The sequence below is a fragment of the Schistocerca americana genome, chromosome 4 (assembly GCF_021461395.2).
Source record: "Schistocerca americana isolate TAMUIC-IGC-003095 chromosome 4, iqSchAmer2.1, whole genome shotgun sequence".
In the NCBI taxonomy this organism is placed as follows: domain Eukaryota; kingdom Metazoa; phylum Arthropoda; class Insecta; order Orthoptera; family Acrididae; genus Schistocerca; species Schistocerca americana.
This window is the reverse complement of record NC_060122.1, coordinates 309884956-309910035: the sequence shown is the minus strand read 5'-3', so window position 1 is coordinate 309910035 and position 25080 is coordinate 309884956. Positions and strand designations below refer to the sequence as shown.

The window sequence follows — 25080 nt, the reverse complement described above, 5'->3', positions numbered from 1 at the left end:
GACGGTCAGCGGCTATTTAAACTGGACGGTCATAATACGGTGATTCCATTTACGGGCCACCATTACAACAGCCTTAAATGCATATCGCATGGTCATTAATACACCCTCCACGTATTCTAAATTTATTGTACGAATTCAGATTTCTTACAAGAAATGATAATATTAGAAAGGTCATACAGGTACTGACATTCCAATTTACAAGCAGCGAATCAGCAACCACTCACTACACCGATTTGTTTCCTGGCGAACGTCGTTAAGATAACTTCACTTCCTGTTTCATCTTTTATTTCAAGTGAAAGAGGGATTATACAGCCGATGACCAAAGCATAAAATTATTATACTGAAATAAATAGTAACTTTATACTGTCGACTATTCTGCAGTAATATGAACCTCAGCTAGGCCACTCTCCCTTTTACAATAATTTTCATTTCCATTTCATGACCTTAAACGATGCTGTATTCCTTTATTATTGTGGAGTGAGATTCCATTTTCACTGTTCGAGATCATTTTGCCACTTCATAAATTATTTATTTACATGGTTGAAAACTAAGTCCACTATTTTGCCATGGCACTAACTATTCACAAAAGAAACCATTCAAGATCTTTTCTGTCGAACAAACGAGATCAGAATGAGAGCAGGTACACCTAGGTTGTAGGCGATGATGGGAGAAGTGACTTCGCGCAAAAAAGTGAAACTCCCTTTAACTTTCGTAGCTTACACGTAAGTTGGCGTTACAGTATTCAAGAAGGGTGTTTGTACTTAGGCTTACGTGAATGATGGTAGTGGCATGCACGTGTAAGTAATTCGTGCCTGTTAAAACCGGTTTCAGGACAGTGGTACAATGTTTCGTCCGGCAGGTACTGGGAGCGCGAGTCACGGATGGAGATGCTGCGGCTGCGTTCGGTGGAGGAGCTGTCGGCACTGCCCAGCACGGCCTGGGGCATCTCCCAGCCCAGCGGCGAGGACGCTGACTCCAGGGAGAACGCGCTACTCACAGGTACGGGAGCCTCTCCCAGTAACTTCCAGCAGGTAACAAACTATTCCCCTCTGAGGTGCCTGCCTTCTGATGTTATCCACCACAGTAGGGTCTTTATTACCAGTACACACTATCTGATCAAAAGTATCCGGGCACCCCTATGGAATGCGGAACTAACCACTAGATGCTACGAGAGGAGCACTCACCAGTATAAAACGAGGCGAGGAACTTTGTGTTGTCATTAGAGAAGCAGATAGGAACAGATCAGTGACTTCGTTGACTGGTCGTTGGATATCACCTGAGTAACAAACTCATCAGGGACATTTTAAACCTTCTAAAGCTGCCCAATGCGACTGTTGGTGGTGTGACACTGAAGTCGAAACATGAAAGAACGACCACAGCTAAACCAAGGTTAAGCGGACCTTATGTACTGACGGACAAGGACCATCGAACATCGCAGGGAGAAGTTTGAATAGTTTAATAAAATCGCCTGAAATAGTCGGAAGGAATCATTCGTGAGTTCCAAAGTGCTAGCAGTAGTCTAGCTAGAACAGTGGCTATGCGTAGGGAGTTACAAACAACATGGAACAATGGGTGAGGAGCTCCTCATAAGCCACAGATTTCTGCAGTCAGTGTTAAGCGACGCTGGAGGTAGTGTTAAGAGCGACGCCACTAAACTGTCGATGACTGTAAATGAGTAATCTGGAGTGATCAATCGCGCTATACCCTGTGGCAGTCTGGTGAAAGGGTTTGGGTTTGGCGAATGCCTGAGGAACATTACTCGCCGTCTGTTCCTGTGCCAACAATTATGGTTGGAGGAGTCAATGATACTGTATAGGGTGTTTTTCGTGGTTGTGGTATAGGTTCCATATTGCACTTAAGAAAACGCTAAATGTGGAAGGATACAAAGACATTTACAGCATTGTTAACCGCGAACAATAGGGTAACAGTTCAGAGATGTTTCTTTGTGTCTACGTGATAATGCACCCTGTCATAAAGCAGCGTCTGTGAGACAATAATGTGTGGAAAACAATATTCCTGGAAAGGTCTTACCTGTCCAGAGTCCTAATCTGAAGCCAGTGGAATACCTTAGGATGAGTTAGAACGCTGACTTCGCGTCCAACAGCAGTACCTTCTCTGGTTTCGTCTCTTGAGGAAGACTCCTCTACAGACTTTTAGACATATCAGTAGAAGCGTCCCCAGCAGAGTTCAAGCCGTCGTAAAGGCGGAGGGTGGGCACACCACATATTAATGAGCGCTAACAAATGTCCAGATGCCTTTGATCAGATAGTGTACTCAACAGAAGTATCTTGTGGTGGCTGCTTCTACATGTCAATGTATAATTTGACTTGTTTCATATCCCTGAAGGCTCTTCTGGTATTTACAGAACGCAATGTATGAATGAATGAGTCTTTTGTTTCTCAATGCACTTGGTGTCATGGTACATGCACAAGTCCATTGCCCCTATGGACGTCAGTTGTGAAGAGAAGGAGTCCTTGGCACCATCAGTCTCAAATAGGATTATTCTCTTTCCAAAACCTTATTTTGGTGACTGATAAACAAACAAAAGGAGCTGTCTGCACCGCTGACAGTCAGGTATCTGAGTCATTTCTATGTTCCAATTTAAACGCAGGGAAAAGACTGGATTACAGATACCATGTAACATAATACGGTACTACACTGCACAACACCATCTACGGATTGTTACTACTGTTTTAATAGCTCCAAGGATACATTTTCAGTTACTTTGTCACTCACAGTGTGATTAAAACGGGATGCACTCTTTCTCTTCTACAGCTGAAACTATAGACCTGTACATCAAAGAAGCAGCGAAGGGATAAAAAATGTTTCAGATATAGAATTAAAATTCAGTTTGAAAGGTTATCATTGATGTTGCTGTACTCTGTGAAAGTAGGGAACAATTACATCACATGTTGAAGGGAATACAAAATTTGCCGAACAGAGAATATGGATTTGAAATAAACCAAAGAATACTGAAGTACTGTGGAGCAACAGAAATGAGATTTGCAGAAAAAATTAAAAAAAAAACAGAACTTACAAGCTTGCCAGTATACTGTTAGGTGATCCATGGAGAGTGAAATGAGACTCGAGGACGACGGTTGATTTGTTTAATTGACTTCTTTATTCCGGTCCTCGACTGTAGTACATCAGGAACAGCTAGATGGAGGCTTCCAGTTGCCTCTCACGCGAAACAATAGATGTTCGGCATTGCTGACAGTGCAAAGAGAAGGGCCAAGTGTGGCATCACTCGAATGCTGCTACCAGCTACATCTCCAGATGTGATCATGGTGACAGTGCTACAGCACAGCTGACAGTTCAATGGGGGGAGGGGGCGGGACATGAACTCCCTCCAGCGAGCGGGAGGCTCTCTGCTCTGGCGGCGGCTGCTTTCATGCCTCAGGGCAGGCTGCCCTATACTTGGTAAAACAGCGAACCCCTTACTGCATTCCAGTATGTTGCTCTGGGTGTCGCTGGGTCGAGCTGTAGGCTGTAATACTGAAATGAGAATATTTTAGTACGTAATAGGCTGAGTACTTATACACTCCAGACTATGTTCGTTCAGGAATTAAGGCACGCACTATAAAGGCAAGTGAGGAAAGGCTTCCCTCCTTTCACTAGCGTATTGCATCGTCGGCTGTTGCTCTACCACACCCAGCTGGCTCTGCTTTGCAACGCCTGTCACCCATGTTTTGCTTGGCAATGCATAATGCTCTTGCCTGCCTGCAGTTGGCTCTGCTGCAACTCACTTCCACCCCGATGTACTTTTTGACCGAAAACAGTTGCTATGCTACAGTTCCAAATGAAGCAATTCAGCTCCTTTGGAAGCAAAATAGTGCATACCATGCAAATCAAGAATGATGTAAGAAGTAGATCAACACAGGAAAATGCAGCATTCATCACCAAAAGAAGGCTAGTACCAAACCGGGCTCTATTTGAGAAGGAAATTTCTGAGAATGTACCTCTGGAGTACAGCATTGTCTGAGAGTGAATCACAGATTGTGGAGAAAACCGTAAAAGAAGAGAACGCGATGATGCAGAATGCTACTGAAAGTTAATTGGACCAATTCAGTATTATAAGCAACTAGACAGCTCTCCGCAAAATCGTTTAGGAAATAAATAAGCAGAAAACACCAACTAGGTGAAGTAAAAGAATGACAGGAAGTGTGCCAATAGAGTTGAGAACAGCTGATCAGCCATCTAATGATGAACCTGTTGGTTCAAACAGATAACAACGCTATCAGTGTTTTCCATATTGCAACCATAACGAAGAGCCCGAATGTAACACTGCAATAATGGAGCATACGGGCAAATGCTCTTGTTTAATGTCTCAAGTTTTCATCTCACTGTTAGATCACACACCACTGTGTTACAATATAAGCAAATAAAATCATTGCATTTTCAGTTAATTAAAAGGAGAGTCGTTAAATATGATTTTGTATTGATGGCAATCCCTTTTTCCACCTAACTACTACAGTAATTTAATGTCTGCAGAAGACTTTCCTGAAGGTTGTATGCCTTTATTTAATGAAAGATGGTGCACGTTTTATTTAAACTTATGAGTCGATATCTACCTAAAACCCGGTCCAAGACAATGGGTAGTCTGCGATGAACAGAAAGACATTGATCGGAGCCTGTAACAGATAGCGAAGTCGACATTTCACTCTTGTGTTTCCTTTATGAAGGAGCATATGTGAACTGACCTTTCTCACATATCTACACTGACTGAAAAAATCGCCACACCACAAAAATAACTAATGTAATTAATGTAGAGAAATTAAACTTTAGGAATACATTGTTTAGGTAACATGTTTAAGCAATTAACAATGCATGATCACAAGTTAATGTAAGCTTGAGATAAGCCATTGCAAATGTGAAATGCTGGGATATTATTAACCGGTATAATGTTGAGTGTAAGTATGCAGATGTGCATGCATTGTGTTATACACGTGTTGGATGTCACTATGCAGGACAGAGTTCCATGCCTTTTCACTTGGTCTTTCAACACAAGTTCGGTTAATTTTATTTTTTGGATGATGCTAGAGGTTTTAGATTACGCCTTATATGTGCTCGATAGGGGTCAGATCTGCTCATCTAGCAGTCTGAGGCAACATGTCGACACTCTGTAGGGCATGTTGGATTACAAAAGGAGCAGTATGTGGGCTAGCATTATCCTGTTGGAAAACATCACCCGCAATGATGTTGATGAATGGCAGCACAACAGGTCAAATCACCAGTCTGACGTACAATTTTGCAGCCAGGGTGCGTGGAGAATTCACAGAGTCATCCTGCTCCCATACGAAATCGCATCCCTGGCCATAACTCCAGGTGCAGGACCAGTGTGTTTACCACGCAGACAGATTGGTTGCAGGCCCTCAACTGCTCTCCAAATCAACTCACGGCTGTCATTGGCACCGAGGCAGAACTAATTTCCTCCAGGCAAAAACACAACCGACCGCCAACCCGCCGTCCAATGAGCTCTCACTTCACGCCGCCGAAGTCGCAAATGGCGGTGTTCTGAGATCAGTGGAACGCAAGCTGCAGGGCGTCTGGCTCGAAACTGCCCTTGAATTAGCCGATTTGTAAGACTTCGCTGTGTCACTGTGGTGTCAGCTGCTCAAATTGCTGCTGCAGTGTAGTACGATTCTCCTTAGCCATGCGCTGAACACGATGCTCTTCCCCCCTCTGTGGTGCCACGTGACCCTTCAGAATCCGTTCATCTTATGGCCGTCCGGAGCCTGGTCTTCTAGCGACCGTGCTTTCTTGTGACCGCCGCTGCCAGCAATCATGTACAGTGGCTACACCCTGCCAAATCTTTCTGCAACATCGCAGAAGGAAGATTCAGCTTCTTCTAGTTCTATTAGACGACGTCGTTCAAACTAAGTAAGGCGTTGATAATGGCATCTTTAATGGCGCCTTTGTCGTCTGAAAGGCATCCTTGACTAACATTAAGTCACCAAGTCCAGAGTCAAAGGTTACATCGTGTATTTAAAGCAAACCTGATTCGCATCCTCATTGTGGCGCTACTAGCGCCGCTCTTACGCAACTGTTGCGAAATGTTGAATATACATCATCTTTCAGATGTAGAAACACACCTACTAATCTTCGTTTATGTCGCACAACTCCTCTTTGCTGTTGCGATTTTTTTACCGTCGATGTATTAGTTGTTATCGACTGTCCAGGTTTCAAAATGTGAAAGCTACAACATATACAGGGTGGTCCATTGATCGTAACCGGGCCAAATATCTCACGAAATAAGCATCAAACGTAAAAACTACAAAGAACGAAACTTGTCTAGCTTGAAGGGGGAAACCAGATTGCGCTATGGTTGGCCCGCTACATGGCGCTGCCACAGGTCAAACGGATATCAACTGCGTTTTTTTTAAAATAGGAACCCCCATTTTTTATTACATATTCGTGTAGTACGTAAAGAAATATGAATGTTTTAGTTGGACCACTTTTTTCGCTTTGTGATAGATGGCGTTGTAATAGTCACAAACATATGGCTCACAATATTAGACGAACAGTTGGTAACAGGTAGGTTTTTTAAATGAAAATACAGAACGTAGGTACGTTTGAACATTTTATTTCGGTTGATCCAATATGATACATGTACCCCTGTGAACTTATAATTTCTGAGAACGCACGCTGTTACAACGTGATTACGTGTAAATACCACATTAATGCAATAAATGCTCAAAATGATGTCCGTCAACCTCAGTGTATTTGGCAATACGTGTAACGACATTCCTCTCAACAGCGAGTAGTTCGCCTTCAGTAATGTTCGCACATGCATTGACAATGCGCTGACGCATATTGTCAGGCGTTGTCGGTGGATCACGATAGCAAATATCCTTCAACTTTCCCCACAGAAACAAATCCGGGGACGTCAGATCCGCTGAACGTGCGGGCCAAGGTATGGTGCTTCGACGACCAATCCACCTGTCATGAAATATCCTATTCAGTACCGCTTCAACCGCACGCGAGCTATGTGACGGAATCCATCATGTTGGAAGCACATCGCCATTCTTTCATGCAGTGAAACATCTTGTGATGACATCAGTAAAACATTAAGTAGGAAATGAGCATACATTGCACCATTTAGATTGCCATCGATAAAATGGGGGCCAATTATCCTCCTCCCGTAATGCCGCACCATACATTAACCCGCCAAGGTCGCTGATGTTCCTCTTGTCGCAGTCATCGTGGATTTTCCGTTGCCCAATAGTGCATATTATGCCGGCTTACGTTACCGCTGTTGGTGAGTGACGCTTCGTCGCGAAATAGAACGCGTGCAAAAAAATCCGTGATCGTCCCGTAATTTCTCTTGTGCCTAGTGGCAAAACTGGACGCGACGTTCAAAGTCATCGCCATGCAATTCCTGGTGCATACAAATATGGTACGGGTGCAATCGATGTTGATGTAGCATTCTCAACACCGACGTTTTTGAGATTCCCGATTCTCTCGCAATTTGTCTGCTACTGATGTGCGGATTAGCCGCGACATCAGCTAAAACACCTACTTGGGCATCATCATTTTTTGCAGGTCGTGGTTGACGTTTCACATGTGGCTGAACACTTCCTGTTCCTTTAAATTACGTAATTATCCGGCGAACGGTCCGGACACTTGGATGATGTCTTCCAGGATACCGAGCAACATACATAGAATACCCCCGTTGGGCATTTTGATCACAATAGCCATACATCAACTCGATATCGACCTCTTCCGCAATTGGTAAACGCCCCATTTTAACACGGGTAATGTAACACGAAGCAAATACCGTCAGCACTGGCGGAATGTTACTTGATACCACGTACTACGTTTGTGACTATTACAGCGCCATATATCACAAAGCGAAAAATGGAATAGACATCATTTCCGCCATTTTTATTGCTCATGAAAACCACACCACACATTGCATTTGTACCACCATACAGCGAGACCTACAGAGGTGGTCGTCCAGACTGCTGTACACACCGGTATCTCTAACACCCAGTAGCACGTCCTATTGCATTGATGCGTACGTGTATTCGTCGTGGCATACTATCCACAAGTTAATCAAGGTACTGTTGGTCCAGATTGAAGCTTAATGCACTTCAGTACTTACCATAACGTTTCTCCAACTGCAAGCCCTTGTGTAATGTACTTTCTTACATCACGCATGTTTTTTAAGACCAGTTGTTTTTTGTTAGCGATATCGGCTAACATATTCAAACGTAAGCGCATTCTCTCAATGTATAGGTCATTTTTGAAAAACTCAGTTGATTTTTCCAAATTACTGTTTACTAAAAGCAAGCACTCTTGCTCAACTGCAGTGACGTGTGTGAGTCCAGTCGAAGCAAACCGCTCAGTAATGCAAGATTGCACCGTTTCACAACTTCAGTGTAAATAGCTTTGTAGTATTCCTTCAGTGTTTTGAAAGTGTGCGGTGAGCTGGCTTCGTTGTTTTCATGCTTCTGTGGAATACTTCGATTCCGAGGAAGCGAAGGAATATCAACTTGTGAAGTGTTTTCTTTTAAACACAATTCCCAAAAGTGTTCAGAACTATCACGCCATCCATTCGATATACAAATCAAGCCCTCATACAATTTTTCCAGATCAGCAACACTTAGATGAGGGCATTGAATTTTTTCATTGACATCCTCTACTGGGTTCTTTACAGGGCAATAAAGATGCAAAATGAAGTAAGTCTTGAATTGTAACATTGTCTCAAGGTAGCCTGCACATTTGTAACCTGCCTCTGTTTTGTCCTCTGCAGAAAATGTTTAAAAAACTCTAGAACTTCTTCAAAGATTTTCAACATTCTCAAGATACTAGAAGTCACATAATCCATCGAGTCGGGCAAAGGGGTCGTAGACCAGCTTGGTCGTTGGCGCTCTCACAACGTATGATTCTGAAAAGTCCCATCTTTTTGATGGATTCCCTTACGGTGTTTATTAAGTCCTTGGCTAAAGCCATAATACCCCTCATACACGTAAAATGGCGGAGAGTGTCTACAAACGCCAAATCTAAACTGTGGGCAGTGCAGTGCACATAACGTGCTTTCGGTTGTATATCCTTAACTAATTTCTTAGTCCTTTGAACTTACCTCTCATATTCGAGGCACCATCATAGCACTGTCCTCTTAAGTTATACACTCATGGAAATGGAAAAAAGAACACATTGACACCGGTGTGTCAGACCCACCATACTTGCTCCGGACACTGCGAGAGGGCTGTACAAGCAATGATCACACGCACGGCACAGCGGACACACCAGGAACCGCGGTGTTGCCCGTAGAATGGCGCTAGCTGCGCAGCATTTGTGCACCGCCGCCGTCAGTATCAGCCAGTTTGCCGTGGCATACGGAGCTCCATCGCAGTCTTTAACACTGGTAGCATGCCGTGACAGCGTGGACGTGAACCGTATGTGCAGTTGACGGACTTTGAGCGAGGGCGTATAGTGGGCATGCGGGAGGCCGGGTGGACGTACCGCCGAATTGCTCAACACGTGGGGCGTGAGGTCTCCACAGTACATCGAAGTTGTCGCCAGTGGTCGGCGGAAGGCGCACGTGCCCGTCGACCTGGGACCGGACCGCAGCGACGCACGGATGCACGCCAAGACCGTAGGATCCTACGCAGTGCCGTAGGGGACCGCACCGCCACTTCCCAGCAAATTAGGGACACCGTTGCTCCTGGGGTATCGGCGAGGACCATTCGCAACCGTCTCCATGAAGCTGGGCTACGGTCCCGCACACCGTTAGGCCGTCTTCCACTCACGCCCCAACATCGTGCAGCCCGCCTCCAGTGGTGTCGCGACAGGCGTGAATGGAGGGACGAATGGAGACGTGTCGTCTTCAGCGATGAGAGTCGCTTCTGCCTTGGTGCCAATGATGGTCGTATGCGTGTTTGGCGCCGTGCAGGTGAGCGCCACAATCAGGACTGCGTACGACCGAGGCACACAGGGCCAACACCCGGCATCATGGCGTGGGGAGCGATCGCCTACACTGGCCGTACACCACTGGTGATCGTCGAGGGGACACTGAATAGTGCACGGTACATCCAAACCGTCATCGAACCCATCGTTCTACCATTCCTAGACCGGCAAGGGAACTTGCTGTTCCAACAGGACAATGCACGTCCGCATGTATCCCGTGCCACCCAACGTGCTCTAGAAGGTGTAAGTCAACTACCCTGGCCAGCAAGATCTCCGGATCTGTCCCCCACTGAGCATGTTTGGGACTGGATGAAGCGTCGTCTCACGCGGTCTGCACGTCCAGCACGAACGCTGGTCCAACTGAGGCGCCAGGTGGAAATGGCATGGCAAGCCGTTCCACAGGACTACATCCAGCATCTCTACGATCGTCTCCATGGGAGAATAGCAGCCTGCATTGCTGCGAAAGGTGGATATACACTGTACTAGTGCCGACATTGTGCATGCTCTGTTACCTGTGTCTATGTGCCTGTGGTTCTGTCAGTGTGATCATGTGATGTATCTGACCCCAGGAATGTGTCAATAAAGTTTCCCCTTCCTGGGACAATGAATTCACGGTGTTCTTATTTCAATTTCCAGGAGTGTACATTGACAAATCAAGACGAGCAAAAACGTCTTCCAAAATACTAAACAGAGTTTGTGATTCAGTGTAGGGTGTCTCGTATAAGCCAATAAAGTCTTCGTTAATGATTAAGGAATCATCGACAGTGCGAATACAAAATGACACTTGTTCTTGAATCAAAGATTCACTTGTTTCGTCAACCATAACAGAAAAATGTTCAGTCTTCTTGATTGAAGCCAATACCTTTCTCAACACAGACTTTCCTAGTAGATCAATGATCTCGTTTTGAATATCGTGGGACGTCCACTTATACCCCGAACGCCCTAACCAATCTTTAAACTCGGGTATGTCATTCGTTCGGAGTTCCAACAATTGAAAAACATTTTAGTTTATATCCTCGTGCCCTCTAATTGCTAGTCCTTGTCGGCATAGAAATTGAACGGTACTAAAAATTGTCTCAAGAACTAAACGGCCTTTCTTCATATCACTATCCAACTGTTCATTCAATTGGGAGGCCACTCTTCGGTTAGTGATAGAATTTAGTTTCAGAACACCTTCCTTATGTGTAAAGGTATTTTCATGAAGACGGAATTTTTCCAAAGCCTTTTCCCAGTTAGAAAACCGTACAGAAGTAAATGCATCTTCTTCTTTTGAAGAAAATTGTAATAGACTTTTAGCATCCGCCTCTTCGCAGGTTTTGCAAAAAACTTTTTCGGTAGATGCTTCATATTTTAGCCATATTTTATCAACCAAGATTTCTGAAACAAGCTTCTCTTGCTGGATTGTCCAGGTTTCGGCTGTGAATGGTTCTCGCCTGAAAACGACGAAGCAATTGACACAATAATTGTTGGAGGTTGACATGCAGTATCATCAACTTCCAAGCTCGCCTTTTGGTAATAAATCTATCCATTGGAAACTTAATTCACAATACACTAAGAGACTAAAGTAAACGATTAAAATGTAGTAATATCAAATAGTCCACTAGACACTAAAGACGGAACACTAAACGCCTCAGCAGCATGCGCTGAACAAAACTATCCCCACTGAATGACTGCGACACCAGAGTGGGCTTTATATAGCCTTGGCATCGTAATGTCTCGAAGCGTCAAGGCGACGCGAGGCGGAGGGTTTCAGGCGCTTATGCTCCAGTCCTTTTGATGTCGCCGCGGCCGCAGCGCTGGCCAGCCGGCGCCAGACTTTACCCAAAGGTTCGTGGACCGGGAGAAATTCTAAGTGTGACCACAGCACTGTAACACTATCATGATTCACGCCACTCGTTTTCAGTTAACCTACTTACTAACGTTATAATCATTTGTTCTAACTTATTACTGAATTTATTTTGAAAGGTAACTATGGTAAAACAAAGGAAATAAAAAATTCCAACATAATTTGTTGATTTTACAATGCATAATATAAGTAATAATTTTCTTAAATTATTGGGGGTGCTCCGTCCCCGGCCCCCCCTCCAAAAAAAACGAATTTTTGAAGGGGCTTTGGCCCCCTCAGGCCCCATGGAGTCGGCGCCTGTGGGCATGTTCCATAGCGTATCATATCTGCGAACATACTGGCAAATCTAGTCGAGAGATGTCGTTATCCTGAAGGAAATCATTCACAAGGTGTGCACAACGGGGACAAGAATTGTCGCCCATGACGACGAAAGCTTCGTCAACATGCTGCAGATATCTTTGCACTATCGGTCGGAGGATGGCATTCACGTATCGTACAGCCGTTACGGCGCCTTCTATGACCCCAGCGGCGTACGTCGGCCCCACATAATGCCACCCCGAAACAGCAGGGAACCTCCACCTTGCTGCACCCGCTGAACAGGCGTTCAGCCTGACTGGGTTGCCTCCAAACTTGTTTCCGACTATTATCTGGTTGAAAGCATATGCGAAACTCACCGGTGAAGAGAACGTGATGCCAATCCTGCGCAGTCCATTCGGCATGTTGTTGGTCCCATCTCTACCGCGTTGCGGAGTGAAATTGCGCATATTGCAGCCTATTGCGCACAGTTTGAGTCGTAACACGACGTCTTGTGGCTACACAAAAAGCATTATTCAACATAGCGGCGTTGCTGTCAGCGTTCTTCCAAGCCATAATCCGGAGGCAGCGTTCATCCACTGCAGCAGTAGCCCTTGGGCGGCCTGAGCGAAGCAGTCATAAACAGTTCTTGTCGCTCTGTATCTCCTCCATGTCCGAACAACATCGCTTTGGTTCACTCCGAGGCACCTGGACGCTTCACTTTTTGAGAGCCCTTCCTGGCACTAAGTAACAATGCGGACGCGATCGAACCACGGTATAGACCGTCTAGGCATGGTTGAACTGCAGACAACACGAACTGTGTACCTCCTTCCTGGTGGAATGACTGGAACTGATCAGCTTTCGGACCCCCTCCGTCTAATAGGCGCTGCTCATGCATGGTTGTTTACATCTTTGAGCGGGTTTAGTGACATCTCTGAACAGTCAAAGGGACTGCGTCTGTGATACAATATCCACAGTCAAGGTCTTCTTCAGGAGTTTTGGGAACCGTGGTGATGCAAAACATTTTTTATGTGTGTATTTGACCAGTCACTGTCCCGCGTCGTTAATGGATCGACAGGCATACAGTGTGTTGGTTGCAGGGACACTGCCAGTGGAAAGTAAGAAAATAAAAGCTATCTGAAATGTCTTGGTCACCGCAGAACTATCAACACATTCCATCTCCGCACAAGTGTCACTCAGCTTAACTGTCACAAATTCCTATGCATGACGGCTAGCAACTATATAAGACACATCGATCTTGGCACTCGACTGTTAAAGGAAAGATCGAGTTTTAAGTCAGACGTCACAAGGCTTGAATGTTTTCCGTCATCAGAAATCTGGCGAGATATTCCATCGCAGCGCAGCCGTGCAGTACCGCGGTATTGTGACCTCTTTCGAAGAAGTGGCCGTAATTTTCTAAGGGGAAAGAAAACCTCGTTGCGCCGTTTTGCGCGAAAGTAGACGGAGCTGTTATGCGAATAGCCGGGCAAACTCGAGCGCTTAAGGCTTGCGTAACGAGGGCGCTTAGCGACTGGAGCCGCGTGCAGATAAGAGAGCGGAACAGAGGCAGCCAGCGCGCGGTTGCAGCGGCCTGCTGCGACGCACGGCCCATCCATCAGAGGGGTCCACCACCTGCTACCTGCCGGCAACACTCACTCCGGGAGATAACGCGTGGCGTGGCAGCTGAATGATGGCTGGCGAAACACGCCACTCGGAAACACCGAGGCTGGCAGGTCGCACCTGGACAGCAAGGCGTTCTCCCGTTTCCAGAGTGAAGCGCGCACACTGTGGGGGTTTCTGAGGGGCCGTTAATATCCTGAAACCAGATAGCCACCTACAAGTTGTTACCCAGTTATCCTAATGATACAGGGTGAAACGCAAAGTTGGTTATCTGCGTGGGCGTAAGGACGGCCAAGAGGAACTGTTTAAAGGATTGGACAGCATAGTTGGCACACGTTACGGCTTAAGGATAAAAAGGCAATAACGAAGGTGTTAAGTAGAAGAGAGGAGAGTAATGACTTGCTTGAAATAAAAATTGGAAACGATGTAGTAGTGGAAGAAGCAAGCAGAGGGAGTAAGATTACACAGGATAGCCGAAGTACAGAAGATATCAGAATTAATTTAGCACTGGAAAAGAAGGACTTCGGCACTGAAAGAGTTATACTGGCATCAGCTTGTGGCTGTCTACATCTACATCTACATTTATACTCCGCAAACCACCCAACGGTGTGTGGCGGAGGGCACTTTACATGCCACTGTCATTATCAGCCCTTTCTGTTCCAGTCGCGTATAGTTCGCGGGAAGAAAGACTGCCGGAAAGCCTCTGTGCGCGCTTGAATCTCTCTAATTTTACATTCGTGATTCCTCGAGAGGTATAAGTGGGGGGAAGCAATATATTTGATACCTCATCCAGAAACGCACCCTCTCGAAACCCGGACAGCAAGCTACACCGAGATGCAGAGCGCCTCTCTTGCAGAGTCTGCCACTTGAGTTTGCTAAACATCTCCGTAACGCTATCACACTTACCAAATAACCCTGTGACGAAACGCGCCACTCTTCTTTGGATCGTCTCTATCTCCTCCATCAACCCGACCTGGTACGGATCCCACACTGATGAGCAATACTCAAGTATAGGTCGAACGAGTGTTTTGCAAGCCACGTCCTTTGTTGATGGACCACATTTTCTAAGGACTCTCCCAATGAATCTCAACCTGGTACCCGCCTTACCAACAATTAATTTTATATGATCATTCCGCTTCAAATCGTTCCGCACGCATACTCCCAGATATTTTACAGAAGTAACTGCTACCAGTGCATTTCGCTGCAATTTTCTAATGCTGCAACTTCTCTGTATACTACAGCATCACCCGCGAAAAGCCGCATGGAACTTCCGACACTGTCTACTAGGTCATTTATATAGATTGTGAAAAGCAATGGTCCCATAACACTCCCCTGTGGCACGCTAGAGGATACCTTAACGTCTGTAGACGTCTCTCCATTGAGAACAACATGTTGTGTTCTGTTTGCTAAAAACTCTTCAATCCAGCCACACAGCTGGTCTGATATTCCGTAGGCTCTTACTTTGTTTATCAGGCGACAGTGCGGAACTGTATCGAACGCCTTCCGGAAGTCAAGGAAAATGGCATCTACCTGGGACCCTGTATCTAATATTTTCTGGGTCTCATGAACAAATAAAGCGAGTTGGGTCATACACGATCGCTGTTTCCGGAATCCATGTTGATTCCTACAGAGTAGATTCTGGGTTTCCAGAAACGACATGATACGCGAGCAAAAAATATGTTCTAAAATTCTACAACAGATCGACGTCAGAGATATAGGTCTATAGTTTTGCGCTTCTGCTCGACGACCCTTCTTGTAGACTGGGACTACCTGCGCTCTTTTCCAATCATTTGGAACCTTCCGCTCCTCTAGAGACTTACGGTACACGGCTGTTAGAAGTGGATTGTTATCGAAAACGATCAAACGTTTGTGCGATGGAGTCTCATTCGAAGTAAATAAGAAGAACCGATTAAAATTGTTGTCCTATCTGTTACCAGTTCCCTCTTCTTCTTCTTTTTCTTCTTCTTCTTCTTCTTCTTTATCGTCGCCTTGTCCCACGTCACGTAGGGTCGGCGTTGCTCTTCTGGATCCTTCTCCTCCGTAATACTCTATCCATTGCCTCTTCCTTCTTCCATCCTTTCTCCCTCAGGTCCCCGGATATCTTATCCTTCCACCTCATCTTCGGTCTTCCTTTCCTTCTCGCTCCTTCAATCTTTATATCTTCAACTCTGTTTCCGATATACTCTTCCCCTTTTCTCAGTAAGTGTCCGTACCACCTTAGTCTGCTCTCTTGTATCTTTTTCCCCATGGGTCCCACTTTCACAGCTCCTCTAAAAAATTCATTTCTAATCCTGTCCTTCTTTGTTACCCCACACATCCACCTCATCATCCTGATTTCCGCCACTTCCATCTTCCTTTCCTGGGCTACTGTGATTGGCCATGTCTCTGCCCCGTATATCATAGCAGGCCTTACCACCGCCTTGTACACTTTCCTTTTCAACCCAATACTCACCTTCTTGTCACACAACACTCCACTTATTTTCCTCCACTTGTTCCAACCGCCATTTATTCGGTGTTATATCTCGGTTTCCAGTCCTCCGTCCCTCTGTATGTACGACCCCAGGTATTTAAATTTGCAGACCGATTTCAGCTCATCATCCTGGATCTTGCAAGACCTCATCTGCACATCCTTCAGTGCTAAATAATCTGACTTTGTCCTACTAATTTTCATCCGTCGTTCTTCTAGTGCCTTCCTCCAATCCTCCAGCTTTTCCTCAAGTCTGTCGATGCTCTGCTCACAAAGAACCACATCATCCGCAAACATCATATTCCACGGCGCTTCCTTCTTCACATCTTTCACCAGCACATCCATAATCAGGTCAAAGAGGTAAGGACTAAGCGCAGACCCTTGATGTAACCCTACTTTTACTGGAAACTCCTCTGTCATGCCCACACTACTTCTCACCTGTGTCATTGCTCCTCTGTACATTTCCTTCACTAACCTCACATACTTCTCTGGCACGCACTGCTCTCTCATGCTTCTCCATATTTCGTCCCTTGGGACTCTGTCATATGCTTTCTCCAAATCAATGAAAGCCATATGTAGATCGGCTTGTAGCTCCCAGTGTCTGTCCACTATCCGCCTTAAAGCATGTATTGCATCAGTCGTTCCTCTTCCAGGCATGAACCCAAACTGTTCTTCACACACCACAGTCTCCTTGCGTAATCTTGCTTCTATAATTCTGTTATCAGTTCCCTATCAACAGATAAAACGGTTTTACTTGAAAATCTACTGCCTCCTGAACCGTGGCAGCATCGCAAGTCAAAACTGCAGCAGCTGTTTCAGCCATATGATGATACAGAACAAGGGACAGGCGGAAGCCTGGAAACACATGACAGAAAAGCAGTAGGTCAGTGAAATAATATTGACCGTTTCAATCATAACACGAAGTGAGGTAGTCAGTGATCCATGTGAATCACAAATTTTAAGAGAAAAATGATGAAACAAGAAGTAATATTCGTCCAGCTCCTAGAGAGACCTAATTAGTAAAAAGTTGGAAACCATCTGAACAAAAAGTGGCTCAATTTTTGCTGACAGTGGGTGATTTGAGTACAAAGGCTGACATTGGGGGCAAAACCTACCCACTAGCATCGGTCAGTCCACAGAGAAAGCTGCATTTACGTGTAAAACACAAGCGAGTGCAGTAGATGCATGCATGTCTTCGCAGCGTGACCGGAATCCTACCGACGTAGTTCTACACATGACTGGCTCCAAGGCAATGGAGGCTAGTACATTTTAATTAAAGGTGGTGGCAGCTACTGCACAGTCCCATAGCTGCAGCTGAATGGGCTCCATCAAGAGTCTGCTAATTATGAGCTGCAAGAGCAAGTCTCGATGGTTTGATTGCCTCGAAGGAGACATTGTGAAATGCCTATTCCGGAGAAATATTGGTTTCTGTAGCCAAATTTATAGTCGGAAAGGGGGGGGGGGGGGTTGCGGAAACGCTCACCGTTTCCGCAGCTTTTTCGCTGACTCCCTAGTCCTTAGGCTGGTCATTCTGCTCTGTTACCAGGAAGACGACTCCATGTAAAAAAAAAAAAAAAATAAATAAATAAATAAAAAATAAAAAAAATAAAATAAAATACATCTCCACTATAACGTGACTGCGTCTCCAGTCTGAGCGCAAGGGCTCCATTTTTTAGCGATTCACGCCATCTTTAGACTTTGTTAAACTGTATGTTACCTCTTAGGGATAACAGCGTAATTGTTTTCGAGAGCTCATATCGACAAAGCAGATTGCGACCTCGATTGATTTTCCCCCATCATCTGATGTCACATACACAGCTAACACACTGGCAGGTCCTGATACAGAGAAAAATTATTTTAATAGAAATTTGCGTAACAGTTTTCTACCTTTTGAAATGTTCGTCCAATCGGCCCTTCACCGCGATTATTTGATTCGTAATTTTGGCTCCTGAATTAATGCGTGATTGCAAATGTAGTAAACGAGTAATTACGTGTTCTTCCATGGTAAGGTCAGGACGACACATTCGCTGAGACCTCTCCACATGTTTGTAATACATCGTGGAAAAGTCTCAGATTGACAATCTGAGAAAGAAGCTCCTCTAAGTGTACATCAGGAATACAGGAATGCCACTAGTACGTGCCCTGCCATAGATATTGATATTCAGATCATTTAAGTCTCTTCCTTTCAGATGCTCCATGTGTGCCAATCTGTTGAGTTCTTCATCGAAGATGAAGCTCAAAACCTTACTAACTCTTTAAAAGTAAAAGTGATGTGCCCCAGTGGTAGACCGGGTCGATTAACGACTACACACACGACTGAATCTAAGACACACGCATTAATCTGGGGTCGAATTGAAGCCTGTAGTTTTAGCCGATAATTAGAGTTTCTTAACGTCAGTCGCAGTTTTCGACCAGTCCTCTCGAGACCAATAGACGAACAAAAGACTGTAGAATCGTTCACGAAGGGACAGCATCAGACAGGGGTGCTGACTAAGGCCACTGAGCGTTTTATGGGTAACATGGTAGACGCTCCCCTGTGGGACAACCATCCACCTGCGTGTATCGGTCTGTGGCCAAGTGCCAACTCCGTACCTGATATATCGTCCTGATAGGAAGGATCGCTCCGTTCTGGGAAGACATCCCTGAAGTTCCCACTCGTACTGTTGATGAACGATATTTTATGTGCTTTTAGTGTCATGGACCTCTTCATTATTATTCGTTCTTTTTTGAAACTGTCCATATATTTTTGAGAGCTTCATTTTTGCGTGTCTGTGTGTGTGTGTGTGTGTGTGTGTGTGTGTGTGTGTGTGTGTGTGTGTGTGAATTTTAAGTCTACATCTACCTTGATTAGTCCCTGAGAACTTTGTTACATTTGTGGACTAATGAACAAGCTCCATACCACATCAAAAGACAGCCATTACGCTCCATTGACTCTGCAGGTAACTCAGTATGGTAGCACTTTTGCGACGTGCTTTACATCAACCATTTTCAAAACAAGGCTTAATTCCATTACAAATCCCCATAAACTTGGGTGAATTTCTGTGGATGATAAACAAATCGAAACAAACAAACCTAGGAGATCACAGCAATCCAGTTTATCCGCTTGAAGGGGACATGCACAATACTATAGCTCAAAAGAGCCATATAACCATAAATATAACTCAGATCGAGCTAGTACTTGCATTACTGTGCCTCATACAACAAAACAAAAAATCGTCGGTACAATTCTCTGTCTATGACAGCTTTTCGTCTTCAACTCCTGTTGGTCTGGTTGGCGCCTAATTATTGTGCATCATGTACCAGAATTAAAACCGTTAATACAGTTATATCTGTGCCAGTTGTACCGTCTTGCACCCGAACTGATAAAAGCGGCAAGCACCATGTACCAGTGTAAAAAAAGTCATTTGCATCAGCGCTATGTTTCTGCCTGATTTTCACGTTGCACCTATATTAACCAAAAGTGTAGCACACAAAATAACTGTCCTGCATCTCAATCTGGCATATTATTGCAGAAGATTCATCAAGACAAAATAAATAAAAACGTACAAAGCTTCCAGAACATAAATTTTATTGCCCAGATAGCAGATGATGCATACTGATTACTAGTTTCAGCAAAGTTATATTTGCCATCTTCAGATCATCGGATACGGGAATTATAAAGCCGCCACGTACGGGACATTGTCACCTAGACACTCAAAACATCACAGAGAAGACACTTCCAGGCAACACCAAGTACACTGAAATAAAAACCGTATGTGTATCAGCGGGTGATTCCGTACTGCCAGTACGGAGCCAATTATCCACACACAAACCCAAACACACACACACACACACACACACACACACACACACACACACACACACGCACACACACACACACACACTCACACACACTTGACAGTAGTGGATGTGCTCTATCTAATGAATTTGACAGCTCTGTGACTTGCTAATACAGTTATAGATTTTATTTTAGTGGTACTTAGTTTGGATGGGAGTGTCTTTTCTGTGAGGCTACCTCCATGTTCTCAATGGCCAGATGGCAATGTGCCACAGGTTGGGCCTTTAAAATTTATGCATCAAATGATCTCAAAATGGCAATATAACTTTGCTGAAACTAGTAATCAGAATATATATCAACTGTGAATTTGGCAAATGAAACTTTTATTTTGCAAGCCTTTTTACACTGATACATTGTCACGTAATTAAAGAAATAAAAACGTTTTGATTTCAACCAGAATTGTTCAACTGTTTTTTTTTCTTTCTTTCTGTCGTAATTCTCCTGACTGTTTTGATGCTGCCGGCCAGGACTTCCGGCCTCGGGGACTGGGCGTTGTGTTTCATCATCATCAACACGAAGTCACCCAATGTGGCAACAGCTAAGAAGATTTGCAGATAGGCGGCCGAACTTCGCGGGTGGGGGCTACCAGCCGTCAGTGCCATACTAACTGATGTGAAGCCACCATACACCTGTTATTCATGCAATATTGAGAATATTCAGTCCAGTTGTCAACCGTGTGATTATTGTCACAACATGTTTCACGACATTCTTATCCCATTTTCAAATGCTAAAATTTTTTTTATGCCATTACGCCTTTTCACAGCTTAAAAACAAAGCACTTGGAAATGGGGTAACGTTGCCCCGAAACATTTGGCAATAATCACACGTCTGACAACTGGGCTGAATATGGTCAGTATTGCTTGAGCCATGAAATACGATCATTTTCCTTTCCTCGCCAATTCTCGGCAGAACCTCATTCCTTACCTAATAAGTGCACCTACTTTTCTAGTGTTCCGGTTTTCCCATAGCCCATGTTTCTTTACCACATAATGCCGTGCTTCAAACGTACATTCCCGGAAATGTGTCATGCTAGTAGACTTCTTTTGATCAGGAGTCCCGTTTTTGCCAGTGCTGATATGCTTTTTATGTCCTCCTTGCTCCGTCCATCGTGAGTTACTTTACTGCATAGGTAGGAGAATTGCTTGACTTTATATACTTCGTGATCTCCAATTACGATAATTATCCAACAATTCTCATTTTTGCTTATCTCTCATTTCTTTCGTCTTTCTGCGACTTGCTCTTAATCCATATTCTCTGCTCATCAGACCGATCACTCCTATCAATAGATCCTGTAATTCTTCTTCGTTTTCACAGAGAATCGAATCTTATCACTGCTGTCCTTATGCCTTGAAGTTTATTCCCGCTCTTTGTAAGTAGGCTGTTTAGGTTTTTATGTCTGTGACGCCACATAGCGCTCTGCGTGAAAATCACTGACTGTACTGTGTGCAGTCTGTGGCTGGTTTGCATTGTTGGAATATTTGCCATTGTAGTGTTGGGCAGTTGGATGTGAAAAGCGCGTAGCGTTGCCCAGTTAGAGGTGAGCCGCCAGCAGTGGTGGATGTGGGGAGAGAGATGGCAGAATTTTGAGAGCGGACGATCTGGACGTGTGTCCATCAGAAAGAGTAAATTTGTAATACTGGATATCATTAGCTGATATATATATATATATATATATATATATATATATATATATATATATATATATATACTTTTGAACATTATTAAGGTAAATACATTGTTTGTTCTCTATCAAAATCTTTCATTTGCTAACTATGCCTATCAGTAGTAGTGCCTTCAGTAGCTAGAATCTTTTATTTAGCTGGCAGTATTGGCGCTCGATGTATTGCAGTAGTTAGAGTAACGAAGATTTTTGTGAGGTAAGTGATTCATGAGAGGTATAGGTTATTGTTAGTCAGGGCCATTCTTTTGTAGGGATTATTGAAAGTCAGATTGCCGGCCGGTGTGGCCGTGCGGTTAAAGGCGCTTCAGTCTGGAACCGCGTGACCGCTACGGTCGCAGGTTCGAATCCTGCCTCGGGCATGGATGTGTGTGATGTCCTTAGGTTAGTTAGGTTTAATTAGTTCTAAGTTCTAGGCGACTGATGACCTCAGAAGTTGAGTCGCATAGTGCTCAGAGCCATTTGAACCATTTTTTTTGAAAGTCAGATTGCGTTGCGCTAAAAATATTGTGTGTCAGTTTAGTGTTGATCAGAATAAGTAAAGAGAGAAATGTCGCAGTACGTCAGTTCTGCTCAGCTATTTGAAAACCAAGTAACGTAAGAAGTGTATTAGCACAGTAATTCATAAATTTTTCTAAGGGGGCGTTTCATCTTGAACCTTGGTTCTTCGATGTGCAGAGTGAAAAGTCGGGGCGGAAGACTACATTCCTGTCTCACATGCTTTTTGATGCGAGCGCTTTGTTATTGGCCTCACACTATTATTGTTTCCTCTTGGTTCTCGTATATTACTAGTCTTCCCCTATAATTTACCCCTGTTTTTCTCAGACTGTCGAACATCTTGCGCCATATTACATCGTCGAACGCTTTTTGCAAGTCGTATTGGCCATAAGTTGAGAAAACAACATAGACCGGAAGGCCTGAGTGTCCCAATGTGCCCGAGTGACTGTAACTGAGCTGGGTTGCCGTGTGTGTGGCTGTGGGAGGCCTGGACCTGATCGTGGTGCCCGGTCGCGCCTTCACGGCCGACGGAGGGCGGCTGGGTCGCGGCGGCGGCTACTACGACGTCTACCTGGGCAGGCTGCGTCCTGAGGCGGGCTACCTGGGGCCCCAGCCTTCCACCGTAGGGCTGGCCTTCCGCCAGCAAGTCCTGCCCAACCTGCCGCTGGACAAGGCGGACGTGCCGCTCCAACTGGTGCTGTACCCCCCTCCAGAGGCCGGAAACACCTGAGCAACCCTACTGCTGCTGCACATCTGGCCGACTGTCGACATATTGCTGAAGACCATTGCGCTTTCTCCATATGAACAGAGAGCGTTTACCTTAAATACCAGGGAAATTTGCGAATCGTTCTGAGCGGTGGAGTGAACCTGCTACATTACTTTACTTGACATGGGAATAAATTCTGAATTTTCATACTTGGGAAACCATCTTTTCTACAGAAAATAATACCTTTATTAGCAATCCTTTGCCATTCACTAGTCATAGCTAGACAGACATCAAGAACAAAGGAATTAGACATTGGCTGCGAGTGGGCATTGATTTAAATCAATGAGAAAAGTTCAAAATTTGTGCTGGACCGAGATTCGAAACCGGGTCTCCTGTTTACTAGGCAGATGCTCTGACCACTTTTTTTAAAAAAATTTTAATGTATTAAAATAGGAAAAAATGGGGTGAAGGTGGTTTGATGCTCAGACTGAGACTTCAAAAAACTCCTCTTTTTTATTTATTTTTACCTTTTTATTTTTATTTTTTTCAACGTCAGACTTACAACCTTTGCTGACATACATTTTGTTGTACTACCGCATAAATAGTGTCTACAATGTCCAAATGTTGACAAATAGTGGCTAATTAGAAAATTAATTAAGTAAGGAAATGAATAAAACTGAAAACGTCCAAATGAAAAAGACATGAAGACATCACGGATAGTACAAATACAAAAGAAACATGCTCCTGTAGCAATGAAATGAAATTCGTGTCGGGGGCGACACCTGCTCACGACCCGACGTTCGATAGAGCAAGAGAGCCATCTATCGACTCGTTCTCCAGACGTTGGTGTAAGACTGGGTCGTCTTCTCGAAATTAACTAAGGGTCCGTAAGTGTGAGCGATGTCTATCTCGGCTTCTCGTCTATAACCACCAAGCCACTTGAACACAGTGGTCATCGCATCTGCACAGGCTACCCTAGCATGCCCCCCGTCAGACCCAAATTCTCAGCTTATCCACACACTACGAATGAAGAGCCCCCTTGCCCATTATCCTCGTCACTCGCGGCATTTCGCCGATTCCCGTAAGAGTCCGAGCCTGGTGTGCATCTGTACTGAAGAGATCATTGGTTGTCATCGCCTTAATTATACATATGTGGTGTCTGTTTAATTTAGCACCCATTATGAATTAAGGAAAAAAGGGAATTACAGACATATTAGAACATATTACTATTACGAAGTCAACATCATTTACTGTCTGATTTCTGGTCAGGCTGCGTCACATCTTTCGATTATATATTAAAATAATCACTAAAACTAAGGCAATTAACAAGAAGCATTATACAAAACTGATGTTACAAACAATGGTTATAAAAAGCAATTTGCAGCTCTTAAATGTTTCCAGTTTGTGGCTTCACATGTGATGGTATCTTGTTGACCGGTCTAGGGTTCCACTTGTAGAGAAGAATGCATTTACACAATGCAGTGGCTATTGCTTGAGCACACGTGTCAGTGGAGGAGAGGAGAAGGAGATTAATGGTTAACGTCTCGTCGACAACGAGGTCATTAGAGGCGAAGCACAAGCTCGGATTAGGGAAGGAGAGGGAGAGAAATCAGCTGTGCCCTTTCAAAGGAACCATCCCGGCATTTGCCTGGAGTGATCTAGGGAAATCACGAAAAACCTAAATCAGGATGGCCGGACGCGGGTTTGAACCGTCGTTCCCCCAAACGCGAGTCCAGTGTGCTAACCACTGCCCCACCTCGCTCGGTAGACGTGTCAGTTTACCTGTTAAAGTCATCAGAGACAATATGCGATTGCAGTCTTTATCGGTGTATTCCACTGATAAATTCTTCTCGGGTTATCATCCTAGTTCAAAAAATGGTTCAAAATGGTTCAAATGGCTCTGAGCACTATGCGACCTAACTTCTGAGGTCATCAGTCGCCTAGAACTTAGAACTACTTAAACGTAACTAACCTAAGGACATCACACACATCCATGCCCGAGGCAGGATTAGAACCTGCGACCGTAGCGGTCACTCGGTTCCAGACTGTAGCGCCTAGAACCGCACGACCATTCCGGCCGGCCTCAAAAAATGGTTCAAATGGCTCTGAGCACTACGGGACTTCTGAGGTCATCAGTCCCCTAGAACTTAGAACGACTTAAAATTAACTAACCTAAGAACATCACACACATCCATGCCCGAGGCAGGATTCGAGCCTGCGA

The 25080-nt window shown here is 44.6% G+C and overlaps 1 protein-coding gene across 1 annotated transcript in view; it reads left to right on the top strand.

Annotated features, from left to right (window-relative positions):
- LOC124613174 (5-formyltetrahydrofolate cyclo-ligase-like) overlaps positions 1 to 23077 on the top strand; it is a 97660-nt gene extending 74583 nt beyond the window's left edge. The window contains exons 4-5 of the mRNA XM_047141810.1: positions 860 to 999; positions 22636 to 23077. Of these exons, the coding sequence (XP_046997766.1) occupies positions 860 to 999; positions 22636 to 22883 (388 nt within the window). The 3' untranslated portion in view covers positions 22884 to 23077. The remainder of the gene's footprint in view (positions 1 to 859; positions 1000 to 22635) is intronic.
- Positions 23078 to 25080: the final 2003 nt, after the last annotated feature.